This window comes from Lethenteron reissneri, chromosome 15 (assembly GCF_015708825.2).
Source record: "Lethenteron reissneri isolate LAM-NWPU_2019-01 chromosome 15, ASM1570882v1, whole genome shotgun sequence".
In the NCBI taxonomy this organism is placed as follows: Eukaryota; Metazoa; Chordata; class Hyperoartia; order Petromyzontiformes; family Petromyzontidae; genus Lethenteron; species Lethenteron reissneri.
In genome coordinates, this window is record NC_083793.1 from 9,381,400 (window position 1) to 9,395,997 (window position 14,598).

The window sequence follows — 14,598 nt, forward strand, 5'->3', positions numbered from 1 at the left end:
ACGCTTGTCACATGAGTCATTTGTGTAGAATTCCAATGTCGAAAATATTAGATTTTTGTATTTTAACAAACGACTTAGAAAATAAATGTACATATATAATACAGGAGGATACACTTTTGCATTTACCCAGTTAGAACCATTGGAACAACCTTGGCCCCACATATCCATGTTTTACCGGGGTATGATGTGCGTACATACATATATATATACAGCACGTGTATCTCAAAGTAAATAATTTCTGCTTCATCAATTATATACGCTGCCTGTAATGCACAGGGCTGTCTACAAAGGTATCGTCGTCATCCACTATTAAATATTCATCATTCCGCGGCAGTTTGAGCGAAGACAATTCAATTATACACACATACAAGATCCCTCCCGATAGTCTCACCAGACTGTTGGGGCAAGTGCTGTTAGCGAGTACACACGCGGCAACAACAACCGCCCTTCAGCACGAAGCGGAGGCGGTGCCGTGACCAAGGTGCCAGGCCAGGTACACTTTGAAGCCACGTGAAGTGTCGGAAGGCCCGCTGACAGGAGGTCACGGGACAGACCCAGGTGCCATGGGTTGACTGACTGAGATGAGTGGCACATTCATAAACCGTGCTCCCCCACTGTGCTTACTCTCTGTGTTTAAGTCCCCCCCCCCAAAGGCGCTCCGCTCGTTGCTGTGAGGGTCGCTCCTCTGCCCTCCGTTGTTGCTGGAGGGCGACTGCCTCTCACTGCCCAGTAGCGTCCTTCACGAGCCTCCTCCACAGAGGCCGATCTTGACACCGTTGGTACCAGTCATAGGCAAGTCCACTCAACTCCACTCACGCAACCCCACTCAGACACGCACGTATTTGGTGGTGTGAAGATTTTGTTTTTTTATATATAGAACGAGTTTCATTTGTCTAAACCAGGGGTTGGCAACCTTTAAAAGAAGAAGAGCCATTTTTTTTTTGTCTTTGACGGATCACACGCAGAGCGACCTGGACTCGCACACAGACACACAAGGTATGCAGCGGATGACAACACACATTCTCACTTAAATAAACAAGATAGGTTATGGAATCAACAGCGTCTATTCCATCCCACCCCCCTCAGTTATTGTTTAACAATGCAGTTTGACTGTTCATTTCGTTGTCACCAACACGGCAACCTTGCGTCTATGAGAAAAGATGGTTCGATTTACGAAGGGGGCTTCAGCAACGCGTTGTAGCGTCGTAAAAGCGGGGACCGCCTTTTACCATATTTATTTTATGTAAAGAGTCAAATAAGGTCAGGTTGCCCGCAAGGGGCAGCCGAAGAGCCGCATGCGGTTCCAGAGCCGCAGATTGCCAATCCCTGGCCACTCTAAACCTCCACGCGCTCAACTCGGTGACGCACGTCGAATGGAGATGATTTGAGATCGTGCCACCGTGTGTGATCGCCGTCATCGTTTTATGGCGGGCGGTGACGCGGCGTTCACGGCTTGCCCGTTCGTGGATTCGAATCCAGCATGCCACCCTGATTAATACTGCTGGGTGCATGGGCCATGGAAATACGCGGGTCTGTCTGCCTCACCTTGCACGTGAAACAATCCCATAGACGCCATTCGCAAAACAGGTGCGGTTTTTTGTTTTGGTGTGTGCCCGCGTCACGAGATGCTTTTGCCAAATTAGAGAAATGACACCGCAAATGTACTTCATTGGGCTAACGCACGGCTGGAGCAGCCCCCTCGCTGTGAAACTATTGCAGACTGAGTGGTGGCCCTGCGCGTGGACACTGAAAGTACTCTATCGTTATAATCTAGGGTCCCATTATTATTTTGAATAATCCTGTTACGTGCTGTTGAATACCAATCGAGCTTTTGAGTAAAAAAAAAATCTAGTAGTAATGGGGGGAAGCGATGGCAACCTTGCAGTGTCGTTCGTGCACTGGTTGCACTGGACTGGACGAAAGGTGCCATGAACCCTGCGACATGAGTGCCATCGAATATCCAGAACTGGTCCTGGCTCCTAATCAGCGTGGTAAAGTCGAGCTAAAGAGGGCTCCTCGCCCCCCAAGACTGACACAGCATGAAGAGGCCTTCATTCAGCAGTGGATTGACAGAGGATGATAATTATTGTACTCGATCTCCAGTTCGAACTGCCGATTATAATTATTTACGAATGGATGGCACCTGTTTAGACAACCCTGTATATTCTGAAGAAGGCCTGCTGTCATGAATATCAAGTTGCTTGTTGTTGTTGTTGTTATTCCTTTTCCCCATCGCGGCCATAAAAAAAAATCATTGCTGATTTTTTTTTTGGTATTTTATTTTGTATTATAATTTCCTATACAAAAGGCATTCACACGAACAATAAACAACCGGCACGGGGGCCTGCAACGGGACGGTCAATGGCCTACCTGCTCATCGTCTTGGTTCTTTCGGTAAAGTCACGTAGAATGGAAATAATAAAATAATAAAATAAAACATTATAAAATAATTCTCACGACGTTTCGGCCACAACGCAAGCAGCCGTCCTCAGGTGGAGAACAGGTCTGTCGAGAAGACAGAGTCTGTCTTCAGGTGGAGAACAGGTATGTCGAGAAGACAGAGTCTGTCTTCTCGACAGACCTGTTCTCCACCTGAGTACGGCTGCTTGCGTTGTGGCCGAAACGTCGTGAGAACGTCGTGAGAATTATTTTATCATGTTTTATTTGTATTATTTTATTATTTCCATTCTACGTGATGACTTTACCGAAAGAACCAAGAAGATGAATCCCTGCAGTCACGAAAGTTTTAAATCGAGACCTACCTGCTCTGGGGTAGGTCATTAATCCCAGGTGCGTGTGAGCGTCCCAGCGATGGGAATGGTTTTTTTCTTTTCTTCAGACGATGAACACTGCAGCTCTGCGTCGTGACGAGGAGTCGGTGGGGGGAACGCAGCGGTGCTCCTTGTAAGGGGAGCCCGATTTGGTAACGGTGTGGGGGGGGGGGGTGTCTCGTGAGAGAGAGTGTAGGCCTCGCCAGCTATCGCGTCTGTCTCTCTCTTTCTCTATAGGGTGCATCATAAAAATGGTTTAAACACTTCTGAGCATTTGCAACGATACCACAAGAAATGTGCCTCCGGGCTCTGGAGACCACCTGGAGAAGATGCCAGGCAATGTGTTGACAATGATGGTGAACAAAGTGGGAGACTCTTTGACTTTTCGCAGCTATTAACATACATTTGTTATCACGTTACAGTGTATTATCCTTTCTTTTCCATGAAAAACGATAGTCCCATATGAGTATTAACATTTTTGAAAGCACTCTGTATGTAGCGGAGTGCTCTGTGATGATGTGCAATCTTCTGTTGTTATTATTATTCATCTCCTAGTGGGGTTTTGTTTTTGAATTCCTGGCTCAGTCAGCGCGCAGGCACGGCCTGTTTGACCACCGTGGATGGATTAAAGTCGTTAATCCAGACAACAACAACAACAAAACCATCGATGGTTCAATTCCACGGCCACTTCAAAAGCACGCGGGGTGGCGTGGAGGGGGAGACAAAAAAGCTCTCACTCTCAGCAGCCCTTGAAAGTTGTCCGCGAATCAGCGTCCTGTCATTCTCTCCACGACGGGCGACTTTACGCAAATCTAAGTGAGCGCGACCTCCCGTCTGACTGTGCTTCGCGGCTCCCTTGCATCGCGCGCGGGCCGCTATTTCAGCTGCGCTGCAGCCAGCTGTGGCTCCTCGACGTGTCCACAGAGACGGCGGCGTCCTCGCGCGAACGCCGCCTCTCGCTCTCCCCGTCGCCGCTTTCGGCGTCCATGAGGGGCAGCCGCGTGTCCCAGAGCGGGGTCGGCCTCGGCGCTCTCAGGCGGTGGTGAACGCTGGGCCACGCCTTCACGTCCATGCGCCTCTCGGCGTGCGTCTTCCTCACCTTCAGAGCGCCGCACGTCAACAGGCCCAGCAGGCACATGGACGCCAGCGCGCCGCCCACGGCGAGGGCGAGCGCTCGGTGCCGCTTGACCGGAGCGGGCGCTTTGGCCGCCGGAACCTCGGCCAGCGCCGTCGTCAGGTTCACGCAGCGACGCAGCGTTTGCCGGTGAGCGCCCAGCGCGGACAGGCACGCCTCGTACGCCGTGGAGGGCCACAGGTGCGTGAGGTTGTACTCGCGAACGCCGACGGGGACCCGCGCGGAGAACGATACGCGGGGTCCTTCCGGCCTCGCGGAGGAACCCGGCTGAGGTGGCGACGGCGGCGGCGGCGCCGACCACCAGCGGAGGTCGCAGGACGACCCCGCGACGCCGTGGCCCGCTCTCCACGTCAGCCGGGCCGAGCGCGACCCCACCGCCGTCACGTCCAGCGTCAAGTCCGCGCCGCCACTTGCCTGGGCGGGGCGCGAGCCGTCCACCTTCACCATGACGGCCTTGGTGTCGAGGCCCTCGGAGTTGCGCGCCACGCACGTGTAGAGCCCGGCCTCCTCGAAGCGCGCGTCCAGGATCTCGAGGGTGCCCTCGTCGGAGAGCCGGTAGCGCCTCCACGCGCCGCCGCCCCCGCCGCCGCCCCCGCCGTCCTCGTCGTCCTCCCTCGCCACTCGCTCGCCGCCCGGCGTCACCCAGTAGACCGACGCCTCGGGCTCCGCGAGCGCGCGGCAGTGGAGCGCCACGGCGGAGCCGGCGCCCACGAGGACGTCGGCGGGGAGGACGCCGCCGGGGATGGCCGGCAGGCAGCTGTCGGCGAACTCGGTGGGGCCCACGTCGCGCACGCGTCGCCCCGCGTGCTCGGCGGGCGAGGCGCAGCGCATCCCCCACGGCTCGACGAAGCGCGCCGGGGGACGCTCGCCGCTCATCCAGCGCGTGATGCAGTCGCAGCGCAGCGGGTTGCCGTGCAGGCCCACCTCGCGCAGGCCACGCAGCCGCTCGAGCGCGCGCCGGTGCAGCGCGCTCAGCCCGTTGTCGTTGAGCATGAGCGTCTCGAGGGCGGGCAGCACGCCGAACGCCTCCGGGTGGACGAACGACAGCCGCGGGTTGTTGGTCACCTCCAGCCGCGCGAGCTCCGGCAGGTTCTCGAAAGCGCCGCCGTCGATGGACACGAGCTCCAGCATGCTGTTGATGCACAGCTCCTTTATGTGAGACATGTCCCTGAAGTCGCCCGCGCGGATCACCTGGATCGGGTTCTTGTTGAGGTCCAGGAATTTGAGGTTGGGCACCTTCTGCAGTGCCCGGCTGGGCACCCAGGCCAGGCTGTTGTTATAAAAGGACAAGCTCTCCAGGTTGTCGAGGCCCATCAGTGCGTTCTCGGGTATCGACCGCAGCCCCATGCCGGCCAGAACGAGGCTCAGCAGCCTCGACAGGGGCATGAAGTTCATGTCGCTGAGGCCGGCGACCGGGTTTTCCCCGATCATCAGTATCTCCAGGTTGGGCGTCGCCTCGAACCACCTGCTGTCGACGCTGCGCAGCTCGTTGGCATTGAGGTGGAGGCGCATAAGGTTGGCGAGGCCGGCGAACGCGCCGGGCGCTACGCTGCCGATGCGGTTGTGGTTGACGTAGAGCTCCTGCAGGCCGGCGAGCTCGCGCAGGCAGCCGTCCGCCAACTCCGTCAGGGCGTTCTCCTCGAGGTGGAGCGACACCAGGTGGCTGTGGTTGGCGAGGCCCGCGTCGTGCACGCTGCCCAGCTCGTTCTGCGAGAGGTCGAGCTCGCTGAGGTCGAGCAGCGGGCGCAGCTCGGCGCCCAGCGACGCGAGCCCGTTGCTCTGCAGCAGCAGGACCTGGGTCGCCGCGGGGAGGCCGCGGGGAGCGCGCAAGAGGCGCGCGTCGTTGCAGTCGACCGTCAGCGCCTCGCGGCACGCAGAGCGCGGCGTGAACCAGGGCCGCGGCTCGCAGGCGCAGGCGCGCGGGCACTCCTCGGCGCGCAGCACCGCCGCCCGCAGCGCCGCCGCCGCCGCCAGCGCCAGCACGACGTGGGCGCGCGAGACCGAGTTCGGTGCCGAAGCCGCCATGGTTTCAATGGGGGGGGTGGATGGGGCGGGGAGAATGCGAGATGGCTGGCCGCGTTGAGCGTTGCGTGTTTAGCGCTCGGCAACGGAACGCTTTTCAACGACTTCTCCGTCTAAATGGACCCGCTGTGGCGGAGGACCGACACGAATTCGTTCTGCTCGGCAGCTCTTTGGCGGCATTCGAGAGGAGAGAAGCGGCAGCGCGTTGAGAACGTCGTGGGGCTTCTCCCCGTGCCTGCGCCGTCCGGCAGCCCGACGTTCTCTGCCGGGAGGGCGGCAGCCCGAACAGCGCCCACGGTGCACGCAGCATGCCCCACGTGAGTGGGGGAGCACCTGCCAACACACACGCACACAGCGTCAGCGTCTCGTCGCTCGGGCCATGCTTCAGGCGTTCAACGCCTGCACCGTCAAACTCCACTCCCGACCGCTGTCATAGGTCAGCCCCGGGTCAACTGTGGCGTCGGGCAGCTGCAGCGACTCCACTCGTCGTGATCCTGTGCAATAAGTGGGAGCTCTTCACATGCAACCTCTCAACACACGTTATCGCAGTCAACATAGAACATTGGGCCAACGTTGGCCCAACGGCCCCAATAACATGGCAACCTTGGCCCAACGTTGCACGTTTGCTCGCCCGGCTATGGGGGAAAACATAATTCGTTTCGCCGGCGAGTTTCTCCGGACTTCAAAATGCACATCTGTCCATCGACGCAGACCGCGCCCATTGATGATCCGATCTGAGAGTCAGCGCTACACTCGCAGTGGTGGAAGAGTTGACAATATAAATTGTGCATTTTCTTTGGGTCTTTCGGGAAAGCCACGTTCAAAGAAAACAACGAAAAAAATGTTTCTTTGAACCTATCTACGTGACTTTACCGAAAGACCCAAAGAATATGAATTCCTGCAGTCACGAAAGCTTTGAGTCAAGATTTAAGTTGTGCATTGCTTTACATTTTTCGGCTGAGAAGTCACCTGCCATGATAATACTTGGTTTGGTCAATTTCATAAATAATAAATGATACAATAAAAATGTGATTTCTAGGCAGCAGCAGGAGGGCAGTTTTGTAACCATAGGATACGAACTCCCATCATGCCCTGCATGTCACGTGACATCGCCGTACTGCGTGTATAATGCACGCAGTCTTGTTTTAGACCACCAACTCAACATCGTAAGTGGCCACATTATTTTGGACGGCAGCAAGATAAGGTGACAACAGTTTGCCGGTTTCGTGCCTGTTAGCAATCATCAGTTACATCTTAGCCATCGCTGCCTGCCGCTGCCTTGCATCGCTTTATGCGAACAAGCCGTGGATGCCCAGTGGCGAGATGTTAACTGCCTCGCCTGGTATACAGGGGGTCGTGGAGTTTGCGTGCCTCTCTCCCCGTGGTCGTGTGGATTTTTTTTCGGGTCCTCCGGTTTTACCCTCCACATCTAGAATCATGCGATCAGAATATTTGGCTCCTTTAAATTTCCACGAGATTAGCCACTTTCTTCTTGGTTCTTTCGGTAAAGTCACGTAGAAGGGAAGTAATAAAATAATAAAAATAAAACATAATAAAATAAAATAATTCTCACGACGTTTCGGCTACAATGCAAGCAGCCGTCTTCAGGTCTTCAGGTGAAGACGGCTGCTTGCGTTGTAGCCGAAACGTCGTGAGAATTATTTTATTTTATTATGTTTTATTTTTATTATTTTATTACTTCCCTTCTACGTGACTTTACCGAAAGAACCAAGAAGATGGATCCCTGCAGTCACGAAAGCTTTAAATCGAAAATTAGTCACTTTGTTGAGCTATCATTTATGGTCAGGTCGCTTGTGAAAAAGAGCAATGTAGCTCAGTGGTCCTCACCTGGTAAAATAAAAAATGTAATTAAAAGCCGATGGGGATGCTTTTTCACCGCCAAGGCAGTGAGAAATGAAGCAATCCGAATACTTCCTGTAAATGGTGAGAAAGTGGTCGGACAGAGAGAAAAAACAACCAAGGTGCGAGCGGGCTGGAAACCAGCGAGAGTTTATCATCATTTGCACAGAGAGAGAGAGAGTTGAACTCATTCTGACTCGGAGAAGGCATTGGCCGCCTTTGGGGGGTCTCCGGCAGCAATTATTTATCGAGGCCGCCCCTCTCGGTTTACAAACTCCCATCGATGTGACGGAGGAGACATACACGGGAGATGCAGAAGTGGGTGAGCGAAATGCGGACGGAAAATAAAGATGCAGTGAGACTGGGGGGAATAGGCCTGCAGACACGATCGAGAGATGCATCGGTTACGTTAATTAACTCATCATGCTTGAGATTTGAATGTGAGCTCTTTGATTCACAATGTTGCCTATCGCCTGATGACGCTGGTTGTAATCACCAGCGAAACGTCGTGCTCGAATTGTAGATGTTGTGGGTTTACTCTGTAATACACCGATGTGCTGAATTAGTCAATAATCGGCACGGTTTTTTTTTACATGACAAACCTTACTAATTGAGTGCTGGTGGGTTTAACGCGATTTAACAAAAAAATACCCTTTATTACGAATGATATTAGTCGCAAAAGCCTACGTGTTATATCGATACATCTCTATAATTTTATTTTCATAAATCAAGTGTCCCCTTGCAACAGCTTGGGGTTCTAACATTTTGCTTTGGCCTGCTTACAGCCTCACGCCCGCCACGGCTCATTCATGCCGCACAGCAAAACCAGAGTTTTTTTTGCGCCTGTCTCGTGAATGGCTGCGATGGGATTTGTTGACGTCCGTTACGTGGACACAGAGAAGCAGATGGGGCCAGCCAAGGGAGGCGGAGGAGGCTCCTGCGAGGATGGCTCGCTTATCGACAGGTCGGGGCTCGCGGAAACGCTTATCGGCAGAACCAGCAGCAGAGGCAGATACTGAGAAATATATATATTTTTTTTTAAATAGAAAAGAATGTAAAGCTGCAGCCGGGAGTCTTAATGGTTGCTATTCTCGATGACCTCAGATGCCACGAAACGGCATTACTCCGTATAATTTTCCAGCAGCTTAATTGCACCGAGGCAATTCATATTGTCATGTTTTTTTTCATTGTTATAATACTAATCTACGTGATGGCAAGCCGTGATCTATCCACTGCTGGATGAAGGTCTCCCCAAGCCGCCGCCGCCACCCCCTGCAGATCCTGAAATGCAATACTATAAAACATTTTCGGGGGCACACGGCCCGAGGGTGGAGATTTTTCAGCGTTCTCCGACGATAAACAGACGCCCTCCGATGTGTTGCGCGCTGAATTGCACCGCGAATTCAAATAAATCTGGGTTTGCCGTCCACGATCGACCTCAGTTATTGAGTGCAGCGAGCTGATGGCCTCCACCCGGACACAAACGACTGCACGCTACATTTTGTCGAATCACTTTTTTATTTATTTACGCACGTGACGCCTTTCTGACATAATTCTGCCACTCAACGCGCCATCGTCATTTTTAAAACTCAAGATGAAAGCATGTGAGCTATAAGCTCAGAGACGAGGAATAAGAATACAGCACGTTCATGGGGTCCATCCCTAAACGTGAGCCCAGAATGGTAATGACCTCGCCAACCACCTCCCCCAATGAAAATCCCTTCCCCGCCCCCGACTGCTCCGATGAGTCCGGCGTGCCAGATGCCGTTGACGCAACTGGTAATGCTTTGTCCAGAATGTCAGGGATGTTGCAATGTATGATGTGAGGGAGGATATGGAATAAAACAATATTTTTTGTTATTTAACAAAAATTCTCAACACGTGATTAGAAAGATTCTAAACAATAAAATAGAAATGAACAAACTGTCTGCAGTTTTAAATGTAAAGAGTATTTCGCGTCGGATAAATGTCCACACGATAGGCCACTTCATTGGGCTATCATTTGTGATAGCCAGATCGCTCAGTGGGCCTTACCTGGTAAAACAAAATAAATAGTTGAAAGTGAAAATTAAAGCAAGCTGTGGCTGTGAGTTAGTGCAAAGAGCTGTGTTGTTATTGTTGAGTTGGGAGTGTAAATGTCGTGATGATAGAGTCGAGTGTGCGGATTGCTTCGGGGAGGTTGTTCCAGAGTTCGCGGGTGCTGTAAATGAGAATTTAACTGTCCAACCCCGTGGTTTTTTGCGTGTTTGGTTGTTGGTGGTTGGAGTGGGTTGGGATGTGGAGCGATGTGATCTGTTGTTTTGCTTGATCTGTATGAGGTTCATGATATATATTAGGTAGCCACTGAAGCTATGCACTTTTAAATCATCTGTATTGAACATTCATTTTTTTAGAACTGCTTTTTGTGTTTAGTTTGTTCTCCTTGTCCCTGCACCCCCGATTAGCACGGTTAGCTGCGTACGGTGCAAAAGAAGTTCAACGTACAACGCTCTGCAACGCTCTGTATGTTATATTTGCAGTTTTCAATGAATTTGAGAACCAAAAATTCCGCATCTGATAATTAACAAAACAAACAAACATCGGTTTAATCCGGTTTAATCGGCAAGTGGCGAACGTTTCTCCACGGGGGTAAGGGGGTGTTGTGGTGGTGGTGGGGGGGGGGCGTTGTGAAGTGAGCGCTCGATCACGCGTGGACATGCAGCGGCTCTCATTGCGCGACGTCTCCTCCCGTGGACCTTCGCAACAACGCACCGGGTGATGCACTGCTCACTGCTCTCGCGAGACGATCGATGCGGACATCACAATTTTTATAGAATTGGAGAAAACTATGAAACTAATCATTATTATGATGATTATCTCAACTTGTAACGCATCGTACGGTATTAGCGCACTCTCAAAGGGAGGAAACGACTCGGAGGCGCACGGAGGAACCACAGACAAGCGGGATTGGCAGCAGCCACGCCTGAGCCGGTGCCAAACGGTTGCCCGATCTCTGCGGCCCTCTACATATGAGGGTGTTATTCGCCATTGAATGCGGGTTTTCACGTAGTAGGAAACTGGAGAAATGCGAGGAAACGCACGCATGCGATGGGGGAAAAACTCTACCCCGTACAGATGGAACAGGTGGAGTCAACATCTTTGCTGCTCCTCGACATCCACGTGATGAGAGTTTCACAATTCTTGTGCGGGCAATCCACCAACCTCCACAGTGCTGGATTGCAGGCCAAAATAAGAGGAAAAATATATAAAACTGGCGTATCGGAGGATGTTGGTGAGGTGGGCGGTGAGTGGGGGGGGTTATTTTCATTGTGTGGGGCCAGGCAAGGCACCCCGAGGAGTTGACATTGTATTGCATTTCTATTAAAGGCATGTGGCTCAAGGTTGAGATGCGTGGGCCGGGAGCAGGCATTATAAAGTAGCCTCGCCACCAAACTCGGTGACCCAGAATAAGTGGTTCGGCACCATCTGCGCCGGAGCAGCGATGATGCATTAATGCTCCCCCACATCACATTCCGGCCGCGCGAAAAAACATCGCGCTGAATATTGCAAGCCGCTCCATGCAGCCACCGGAATATGACATTTGCTGCCAGTTCATTGGGTATTGTTTTTATATCTATATATCTCACGAAACATTCTCAAGGTTCGTGTTCCATCATAATAATCGTCGTCGTCCTCGATCAAATATTAAGAGGGAAAGGTGCAGCTCTGCAATTGTCTGCTGTGATGAGATGTTAACTACCTTGCCCGGGAAGCAAGAGGCCATGGGTTCGTTCCCGACCCTGACACCTGCTGTATATTTAAAGTTTGCAATGGATGCGTGGATTTTTTTCCGGGTCCTTCGGTTTTTCCCTCCACATTTAGAATCAACATCACGCGTTTAGAGTATTTGGCCGCTATAAATGTCCACGTGATAAGCCACTTCGTTGAGATATAATTTGTGGCCAGGTCGCTTCTGAAAAAGAGCTATATACCTCAATAAAAAATTGTTGAATAACAGTTTTGTTGTTGTTGTTGTTGTTTCCCGCTTGTGCTGCTTCTGGTGGAGGGCTCTGACACAGACGGAGCGGCTACTTGGCCCCCACTTCCATTCAGTGGTAAAGGTGCAGCCCTGCAATTGCTTGCTCGTGTCACTGCCGGTTGACGGGCTTCCACGAGAGGGAGGTCTCAAGAGTCTCCTGTGAAGGTGTTTCTGCTGTTGTTGTTGCTTACTCTGGCCATGCCGGCCAGACGTCTACAAAGAGGTGGGAGTATCTACACTTGACCCCATCACGTGTGACTTGCCGATCGACTAACGGTTGTGTTCCCCAATTATAATATTGGGTGGATATTGGAGGGGAGGGTGGCTGGTTTAAGGAACTTGCCCCATTGTTTCGACTTCCGCGCCGGGAAATCGAACCCGGCGGTGACCTCTGGATTACAGGCTGTAAAAAACAACTTTCAAATATTATACCAAGTGCAAAAGGTACAAGGAACGTAAAACATCGTGTGCCTGATGGTGATTAGCTTTGGAAACTTGCAGTCCCTTGGGAGTCTTATACTTTTTTCGTGTCTGTAAAGTTGCCAAAAACGTAAGTGAAGATATACGAGTAGAGGCTGTGTAACAACATAATTTGGTTCTGAAATAACGAGTTGTGGCTTTTTTTTTATATTTTAGAGAATGTATTGGAAAAAATGTGCCATTAAACATTAATAGCCTTTTTCCAGTAATGCATTCGCTCTTAACTCGAATTTTTCTTCGCATTCTCAGCGCGTCTCTTTTTTCTTCTTCTGCTATCCACGTTTCCGAGACAATGAGCGGCAAAGCCAGGCTTAACTACTTTCCAGCGGGTGATATGATGCGATCCACCCTCGACGCCAGTGACGTCAGCTACAGACCGCTGCGCGCCACGGCCCACGGCTCAGAAGAGCCCCGGCGCCGGCCTACGCTGAAAGGGGAATGCATCAGCCCCCCTTCCCCCATTGGCACCCCTCCCCCCGCCCTATTTCATTCCTTGCACCAGGGCAGCCAGCCTCCCACACCCCCCCTCCCACCTAATTGTATTCCTTGCACCAGGGTACACCCCCCCCCCATTTCATTCCTTGCACCAGGGTACACCCCCCCCCCCATTTCATTCCTTGCATCAGGCCCCCTCCACCCCCCACTTCATTCTTTACATCAGTGCCCATGCCAACCACACTATGCCGCTGGTATAAGCGCTGCTGATTTGATGATAACGATATATGTTCGCTAAGAAGCCTTGAGAAATTTGTCAGAACCTAATTATAATAATATTTGTTTTATTTCGATTTAAAGCTTTCGTGACTGCAGGGATTCATCTTATTGTTTCTTTCGGTAAAGTCACGTAGAAGGGAAGTAATAAAATAATAAAAATAAAACATAATAAAACAATTCTCACGACGTTTCGGCTACAACGCAAGCAGCCGTCTTCACCTGAAGACGGCTGCTTGCGTTGTAGCCGAAACGTCGTGAGAATTGTTTTATTATGTTTTATTTTTATTATTTTATTACTTCCCTTCTACGTGACTTTACCGAAAGAAACAATAAGATGAATCCCTGCAGTCACGAAAGCTTTAAATCGAAATAAAACAAATATTATTATAATTAGGTTCTGACAAATTTCTCAAGGCTTCTTAGCGAACATATATCGTTATCATCAAATCAGCAGCGCTTATACCAGCGGCATAGTGTGGTTGGCATGGGCACTGATGTAAAGAATGAAGTGGGGGGTGGAGGGGGCCTGATGCAAGGAATGAAATGGGGGGGGGGTGTACCCTGGTGCAAGGAATGAAATGGGGGGGGGTGTACCCTGGTGCAAGGAATGAAGACGGCTGCTTGCGTTGTAGCCGAAACGTCGTGAGAATTGTTTTATTATGTTTTATTTTTATTATTTTATTACTTCCCTTCTACGTGACTTTACCGAAAGAAACAATAAGAATAATATTTGTTTTACAATGCTTCTTTCATATCGAAATATCTCAAAGCGCTGTACTTTTCAAAAATTCAAAGCTGCACTCAAAAGTATCGATAAAATCGAATAGCGATATAGTAAAATCTGATAACAACTACACTCGCAATATCGATGGGATGTAGACAAACTACCTCGCTGCCATTCCTGGATAATTGATGAGTTGTCGCGATTCACGGTCACTGAAGAATCAATTATTTGTTTATTTAGCATTGCATTGAATTGTAGTGCCTCCTGTGGATGCACGATTAACGTGAACTGAATCCACAATATTCAACAATATATTTTTTCAATAATCTGCAGGCCTCTATCAATGGGAGTTGTTTGACCATACTTCACCACGCTGGTAATTTTGGAGCGGTGAAGGGAAAAGCCCAGGACTGGTTAAGATATCACTGGCCACTGATGTTAGCCGGGAATTTAACTCGGCTCGTTGGGTTCATGCATCATAGCGTGTCTGACGTTCTCCCCGTGGTCACGTGGATTTTTCTCTGGGTCCTCCGGTTTTTACCTCCACATTTAGAATCAACATCACGCGTTTAAAGTATTTGGCTGCTTTAAATTCCCACGTGATAAGCCACTTCGTTGAGCTGTCATTTGTGGCCAGGTCGCTTCTGAAAAAAAGCTTCATAGCTTAGCGGGCCTTACCTGGTCAAATAAAATAAATACAAAATAGTCGAGTTTAGAGTGCCACATTGACGAGCTCCTGCTTCCGGGAGAGAAGCGGTGGATAAGGAGCCTTGGTGCGGCTGACATCATTTGGGGGTGGTGGGGATCATAGCGCAAGATCGTGGCAGAGGTACGCTGATCTAGGCGCCACGTGGACAGCAGGAGCGAGGTCAGT

General features: G+C 51.0%; 1 protein-coding gene across 3 annotated transcripts in view; it reads right to left on the minus strand.

The window, feature by feature from the left end:
* Positions 1-2,644: 2,644 nt before the first annotated feature.
* LOC133342673 (leucine-rich repeat neuronal protein 1-like) overlaps positions 2,645-14,598 on the minus strand; it is a 47,143-nt gene continuing 35,189 nt past the window's right edge. For all 3 annotated transcript variants that reach the window (XM_061551988.1, XM_061551990.1, XM_061551991.1), the window contains one exon: positions 2,645-6,261. In XM_061551988.1, the coding sequence (XP_061407972.1) occupies positions 3,652-5,931 (2,280 nt within the window). In that variant the 5' untranslated portion in view covers positions 5,932-6,261 and the 3' untranslated portion in view covers positions 2,645-3,651. The remainder of the gene's footprint in view (positions 6,262-14,598) is intronic.